This window comes from Pseudorasbora parva, chromosome 13 (genome assembly GCF_024679245.1).
Source record: "Pseudorasbora parva isolate DD20220531a chromosome 13, ASM2467924v1, whole genome shotgun sequence".
Classification (NCBI taxonomy): Eukaryota; Metazoa; Chordata; class Actinopteri; order Cypriniformes; family Gobionidae; genus Pseudorasbora; species Pseudorasbora parva.
This window is the reverse complement of record NC_090184.1, coordinates 7,644,919-7,652,463: the sequence shown is the minus strand read 5'-3', so window position 1 is coordinate 7,652,463 and position 7,545 is coordinate 7,644,919. Positions and strand designations below refer to the sequence as shown.

At 42.3% G+C, this 7,545-nt stretch overlaps 1 protein-coding gene and 1 long non-coding RNA gene across 2 annotated transcripts; both read right to left on the bottom strand.

Moving 5' to 3' along the window:
- Positions 1-3,025: 3,025 nt before the first annotated feature.
- LOC137038037 (uncharacterized) lies at positions 3,026-3,417 on the bottom strand. Its single transcript, XR_010897354.1, has 3 exons — positions 3,335-3,417; positions 3,171-3,262; positions 3,026-3,099 (listed from the first exon to the last, which is right to left on the bottom strand). It is a non-coding gene; the product is annotated as an uncharacterized lncRNA (long non-coding RNA).
- A 57-nt stretch (positions 3,418-3,474) lies between these two features.
- On the bottom strand, positions 3,475-4,919 carry LOC137038466 (zona pellucida sperm-binding protein 3-like). Its single transcript, XM_067413044.1, has 6 exons — positions 4,494-4,919; positions 4,184-4,302; positions 4,004-4,107; positions 3,749-3,926; positions 3,549-3,615; positions 3,475-3,504 (listed from the first exon to the last, which is right to left on the bottom strand). The coding sequence occupies exons 1-6, from the start codon at positions 4,917-4,919 to the stop codon at positions 3,475-3,477; spliced, it is 924 nt and encodes a 307-aa protein (XP_067269145.1).
- Positions 4,920-7,545: the final 2,626 nt, after the last annotated feature.

The window sequence follows — 7,545 nt, the reverse complement described above, 5'->3', positions numbered from 1 at the left end:
ACTGAGGCTAATTCGACACCCTCCTCAAACAAATGCATAATGCTGCACAAAATAACCTTAAAAAGACTTTGAAATGCCAAAACCTCACTTACCTGAAGATATGCGTGACCGAAAACTCATGAGAGCAGATGAGAAAATGGTGCCGTATCAGTCAGATTCATTCCACAAATGAGATGCAACCACCTGAGGTGTGAAACATCGGATGTTAGCTGCACTTGATTTCAGGTGTCCTGTGTTTTTCCATATATAATCCAAAGGTTTACCACAAGTCAGCCTTTCTCACTTTGTGCCATAGCTCAAACACATATGGCCCTTATGTGTACATTGTTATCTGGGCCATATCCCTCAAAATGAGTTGTGAACAAAGAGAACATTTACCACCGATTTTAAAGTTATGGCAAAACAAATATGGTCAAATTCTGGCCCACATCTGTTCAGCGATGCCATATCTGGGCCATATGTGCCATATAAAACCCACATGTGGACCAAACATGCTTGCTATCTGGGTTGTATTCAATGAGCCCAAAATGGCTCATGTCACACCTCTATTCATCTCTCTGCATTGGCTACCACTTGCTGCCCGGATCAAATTCAAAGCTCTGACTCTTGCTTATGGATCTCCCACAAGCTCTGCACCTGCATACTTCGACTCACTCCTACAAGTCTACACCCCCAGCAGAAGCCTTCGCTCCGCTAATGAGCGAAGGCTTGTGGTACCATTACAGAGAGGCATGAAATCCCTCTCCAGAACTTTTTCTTTCATTGTTCCTGGTTGGTGGAACGATCTTCCGTCCTCCTACATACGCACGACAGAATCATTCAAAAGACAGGTAAAATCTAATCTCTTCCATGAGCACTTAATCTTACATATAAAAAAACCCTCTTCCTCCTCTATTTCTCTTTTTTTCTTCCCTTTTCTGTTTTTTGCTACTCTGAGCAGTATACAAATCTTGGTATTTGGGGCACTTTTTGTGTTTCTTTGCCTCTTCTTGATGGATCGCTTCTTGTACTCCTGAGCTGTAAGTCACTTTGGATAAAAGCGTCTGCTAAATGCATAAATGTAAATGTAAATATGTGTATTTCGGGTTTGGTGGGTGTTTCTTGACAAAGTTTCAGCGCCGACCACTCGCCTGGCATGCGTAATACAGCCTGTTTAGCACTTTTTTGAGCGATCCGTGTGAACGGGGATCAGTTTAACAAATATGCTGCGTTCCACTCCACTTCAAGACACGCACTTGCAAACTTCCATAAGCACTTCCCCTCCACCCCACCATCATTTTGAAGTGCAACCCACTTTGTGAGGTGGACAAGGGAAGTTTATATGGAGAGACCCTTGCTCCCTTGATTTTGACCGAGGTAGCGAGTCTACTTCATATGTACACTTCGGGCAGCTTCATATACCACAATGCAATGTGATTGTGACATCACTGCATATCACGTTTAATTTAACCCACCACAAACAACTCTATGATATTTTTAATATTTTTAAAAACATTTAAAACAACCCAAACACACCTATATACATATATAATGCTGCTTTAAACAATTTCGTGAAGGAATAAATAAATCAATCAATCAACTCCATAGTGGATTCCAAGTGATCAAGGGCTTTGGGCATTCCAGTTCAGTCCATTGCTAATATTCCGCCAGTAGTGGACACTCATGCAACGTAAGCAAAGATGTACATCCTAGTGATCAAGATGAAGGGAAGTTAGCGAGTGAAGGGCATAATACAAACTAACTGGAACGCAGCAATAGACAGTTTTAAAGTGTAGAGACGAGCTGACTGTTGACATCTTGCCAGCTTGACACTCCCGTATAACAGAAAACGGGGGGACGTGGGCCGGGCTGAGCTGAGGTGACGTGACGTGACGTGACGTCTAACAGACAGCAGACAAACGAAAACCAAACCGTCCCTCAAAGTGGCCAAGGCCTTAATTATGCAGAACTTAAGGCTTTATATAATGTAAACAAATGAGTTATACAAAAATCCACCCCCATCACAGTTGTCATGAAGGGGAAAAATTGCTACGTAGACCAAAACCACAAATTTTACCAGGCTGTAAACATGTTTTTTTCTGCTGTAAAGTTGGATATTTTAACATGGAGCCCAACGAGATTCTGCTCCCTTCTGGAGCCTGTCCCTAGCAACCAGTTGATGAATTGCAGTCCCATACTGGCGTCAAGAGAAACTGGGGAGGTGGCCGCTTGGTTTAAAATTGTCATGTACCCTAAGGGTCATGTGCATATACACACACACACTATAGGTGTGTTCAACTACAAGAGGGCTGAATGCAAACGATCAGCAAGGAGCTAAAAACGGAAACATGAATTCAGACACTCTGCTTCCACAATGTTTGAATACTTTATCACAGATGGAGTGAAATAAAAGTAATAGTTGTCAAATACACAGAGACATGACTGTTATGCAAATCTTTATGTACTGCTTACAGCCTCTGTTTGTACAATGAAACACAAGACTATATTAAGGAAGCTGCTTCTTTCTTTAATCAGTAGCCACCCACGTGTAAACATAGGCCGAGTCGCTTATAGCACTTTGATGGCATAGGCGCAATCTCCATTCAGACAATTTCTAACCGGAGTGCATTGCGTGTTGCTGCATGAGTCAAACAAGCATTTTGAGGAGAATTAATATATGGGAGCACAATGCAACCATGTCTGCAGTGCTTCATGGGACAAAACGTTACCTGTAGAGCTCTTTTGCAATGATTTGCTTGCCAGATTCTTGAGCATCGTGGGTAGTGTTTTTCATAAGGAAGTCTGCTGTTAAACACTAAAAATATTGTAAAATGATTGTTTAGAATACAGATACCAGTTAACCATGGAGCAGTATTTAAATCAGAGTCTAAAATTCCCAACTTCTGGAAGCCTATGGTTTTATGCATTATGGGACTTGCAAAGGTACAGAAGGACTGTCAGGGTCACCAGTGGCAGAATGTGCAAAAGCAGTTAAACCAGACATTAAGGAAAATGACAAGTCAGATACAAGCAAGAATTGATGTCAGTTTTATTGAGGAACTTTCTTTTGCCCTTGAACCACCACAGGACCAAGTGTGGCCTTGCCTTCCCACTGAACACCTAGAGAGAAGAAACAAGTTAGAGCAATAAAAACATCATAAGCAACCTTAGAAATAGCAAGATATACTAACCTCCATAGGGAGCAGCAGCAATTCCACCATCAGGACCACATGTTGAGTCACAGCAACCACAAACTTGGTCATTTCCATCAGCAGCAAACCACCTGCAACAGGACAAAGACACCACCTTCAACATGAACAAAGTCAGCTTTAAAATAAGATAAAGTGCAACGTACCCATTGGTGAAAGAACAGGATTTGTGCTGAGCGTCACTGGGTGCAGAAGCAATAGTTGCCTTCACAACACACGTTATGTAGATCTGCAAGGGATGACAGACAAGTCAGAAAACCAAAGCAGATGGGAAGAGAAGTTGAATTTACTCATAAGCGTAGTACATACAGAAGGACTGGAGCTCTCCTGGAACATGAATGCCTCCAGCTGGATCTGGACCTTGTCAGCCTGGGACCGAGGTATGAAGCGGGAGCTGGAAGCTGTAGCCTTGGCATCCACAAAGCACCTGATGAGGTCAGCACAAAGAGAAACCCATGAATCAATTCAGAGTCACAGATAATTTCTAGTTGGTTGACATTAGTGACAGTTTAAAAAGAGCAACTAAAACGGTCCTATAGCACCAAGGGCCATAACCTTACCCATGATTCTCAATGAAGGAATATCTCGGAAGGGAGTTCACATCAGGCACTTGAGTGGCCACACAGCTGTCCACAAACACACGCAGAGGCACATGATTGTACTGCTTCACAGATGCCTCAATGTTAATAACGCCACCCAGGAAATAAAGGTATGAAGGCCTCTGATTGGACCAATCATCTACAGATAAGAAAAGGGAACATTTTAGGCACAAATCACAAGGATAAAGAATTATTTTATTAAAAACCTGTACCAACCCATCATGAGCTTCAGGGAGAACACCAAGGCTTCTTCACCAATCTCCGTTGAGGCATAAGGGACCCATGTTGGCCTCAAGGCATTACTGCTTACATTTTGAAGCCTGTGGTTCATGAAGGGACCCATTAAATGGTCTCCCAGTTGCACGGGAGGCAGTGAAAGGCACAGAGGTCACTTACCTTTGATAGTGGCACTGAACACCAACAACTGCACCCTCAGTCCGGGTAATCGCAGTACTTGCAAGAGCCTCAGGGGTGTAGGTAAGAGAAAAGGTGTAGACAAGCTCATCCTCAGTCATCTGGAAGAGATTGAAGTAGTTAAAACAAAAGGGTTCCTCACAAAGATGATTGGGTGAACCATTAACCTTTAAGAAAGGTTTGTACCAGATGCCCTGGCATTACAAAGACAACAGCCATGTGAACCGACACTCTTTGAGGATTTTGGAGATCCTCAACTAGAACAAACTGATTACGATTTAGGAGTTCTTACCATCTGCACGCTGTTGCAGTCCTGTAACTCATACTCAAAGATGAGCACCTTAGACTGAGAGTCCTGACCAACAACAGGACATCCACCTAAAGACAGACCAGTTGGCTGGATCAAATGACCATTTCTAAACAAGTCCTGCTGGACCTCTACAAGGACCCGGTTCTCTCCACATTGAACCGCTACGCTGCTGGGAGTCACGGGTTGCCTCAACTGGAAGTTCACCGCCAACTCACTCTGCACCTCGGGAATGACAGGATACTTCCAATCCAAAGGCTTCACTGGACCCTGCAACAGCTGCTTCTCCTGAAGATCTGATTTTGGCCCCATGCTTCTTGGACTTTGACTGTAGCTCAAACTTCCCCATGCATCAGGCAGATCAAATGCAACAATCACAGCCACCACTAAGACACCTTTTAGAACCTCCATCCTAGCAAACTTGGACACAAATGCCACAACACACACCAGTGCTTGGCTTTGCCATTTTGTACATCTTTGAATGAAGGTGTCACCTCCCCTTTTAGTTTAATTGATTACCTTTGATTCTGCTCTGGACCTGTAGAGTTTATGCATCTCTGGGATCCACAGCCCTGCACAAGTGAAACTCTGCACTTTTGTATGGCTGCGTTTACACTGGCACAAAAAAAAAAAAAATCTGATCCCCCGCACACACACACTTCTAACCCAGATCAAATTTTGTTGCACGCATTTAAACACAAAAATCACATTTTTGCATCCATCCTGAGCCAATCCCGAATGTGGTTTTAAATCAGATACATATCTGATATCTGGACATCTGACCAACGTCTAAATACGAATATCCGATTTGAATATCCATTGGAATTCCAAGCCACCACAAGGCCAGAGTAACACATTTGGCGCCAAAGATATCTTTTTATGTCGTACTATGAAGCAGATGTGCTCGGCCCAGCAATGAGATACTCAAGTGATACTTGAAGTTTACTCAAAGATGCCTGATTAATTTAAATACATTTATTGTTATATTACAAATTACTATCTATAACCTAAATGTCTATGTCCTGGGATAACAGGACATTTGGTCACCCTACTGTTATTATCCAGTCTATCTGTTCTGTCAGATTGAGCTGCAAACATCAATGACAGATTTGAACTTATCCAAGCTTGAAACTAATCATGGTCAACCGACGTGAATTATAAAATCATTTTAGTACGCCATTCAAATCATGAGGGTCAACCAAGTTGCATTGTAAAGCGATCACCAACAGAACCATTTTGGATGGAGATTAATGCAAACACAGATATCAGTTACCAGTCATGAGTAAAGTGATTGTAAACCGCTGGGACAAAAAAAAAGAAAAGAAACAAAGTACATGGTCAAAAGATCAGTGTAAATGCAGCCATTTGTCTCTCTTCAACTAAAAACATATGAATCGGGTTAATTTACACAACGCCATTTTGTGTGCTTGAAAACACAAATTTTGCCATCGTCTGTGTAAACAACAAAAACGTGAAATTTTGAAAACAGATGTCATATGCCTAGGTTCATCTTTGATTACTCCTTCAGTATCGGTCAGAAATCTTGGAGTAATCTTTGATGACCAGCTGTCCTTCAAAGACCACATCTCGGTCATGCAGGTTTGCATTCAATTCTCGGTCATGCAGTGTTGCATGCTTACAGAGCATGCAACACAGCTTCTTGTCCAAGCCCTGGTAATTTCTAGACTTGACTATTGCAATGCGCTTCTGGCTGGACTTCCATCTTGTGCAATCAAACCGCTGCAAATGATCCAGAACGCTGCGGCACGTCTTGTATTCAATGAGCCCAAAATGGCTCATGTCACACCTCTATTCATCTCTCTGCATTGGCTACCACTCGCTGCCCGGATCAAATTAAAAGCTCTGACTCTTGCTTATGGATCTTCCACAAGCTCTGCACCTGCATACTTCGACTCACTCCTACGAGTCTACACCCCCAGCAGAAGCCTTCGCTCCGCTAATGAGCGAAGGCTTGTGGTACCATCACAGAGAGGCATGAAATCCCTCTCCAGAACTTTTTCTTTCATTGTTCCTGGTTGGTGGAACGATCTTCCATCCTCCTACATACGCACGACAGAATCACTCGCTTCATTCAAAAGACAGGTAAAATCGAATCTCTTCCATGAGCACTTAATCTTACATATAAAAAAACCCCTCTTCCTCCTCTATTTCTCTTTTCTTCTTCCCTTTTCTGTTTTTTGCTACTCTGAGCAGTATACAAATCTTGGTATTTGGGGCTTTTTTTGTGTTTCTTTGCCTCTTCTTGATGGATCGCTTCTTGTACTCCTGAGCTGTAAGTCGCTTTGGATAAAAGCGTCTGCTAAATGCATAAATGTAAATGTAAATATGTGTATTTTGGGTTTGGTGGGTGTTTCTTGACAAAGTTTCAGCGCTGACCACTCGCCTGGCATGCGTAATACAGCCTGTTTAGCACTTTTTTGAGCGATCCGTGTGAACGGGGATCAGTTTAACAAATATGCTGCGTTCCACTCCACTTTAAGACACGCACTTGCAAACTTCCATAAGCACTTCCCCTCCACCCCACCACCATTTTGAAGTGCAACCCACTTTGTGAGGTGGACAAGGGAAGTTTATATGGAGAGACCCTTGCTCCCTTGATTTTGACCGAGGTAGCGAGTCTACTTCATATGTACACTTCGGGCAGCTTCATATACCACAATGCAATGTGATTGTGACATCACCGCATATCACGTTTATTACTGATCCAGCTAAATTTAGATTTTGTTTCCAGAAACTATGTTTTAAATTTCCCTTACAGAAAGAGAGACACTGGGGATAGGAATTGTCCGTGCAATCATTTATTTTTCTTATAGCCTAGGCTCCTGTCAACACCGTAGCTAAAACAAATATCACAGAAAAATAGGCTAAATCAAATGTGACATCTGTCACTCAGAATTATAAGACAAAATGCAAAAAAACGAAAACTGCTGACTTATATGCTAAAATAAAGTTTTTATTTATATGAATGAATGAATGAATGTTCACTGACGACGGTCACCGAAAGATCGATACTCCT

What these genes read in the sequence shown, in the direction of transcription:
- LOC137038466 (XM_067413044.1), bottom strand. Translation starts at nt 4,919, where the DNA reads ATGGAGGTTCTAAAAGGTGTCTTAGTGGTGGCTGTGATTGTTGCATTT. An exon ending in ACTGCAACAGCGTGCAGATG is followed by an intron (nt 4,303 to 4,493) that starts GTAAGAACTCCT and finishes AATCTCTTCCAG; the next exon opens with ATGACTGAGGATGAGCTTGT. An exon ending in GTTCAGTGCCACTATCAAAG is followed by an intron (nt 4,108 to 4,183) that starts GTAAGTGACCTC and finishes CATGAACCACAG; the next exon opens with GCTTCAAAATGTAAGCAGTA.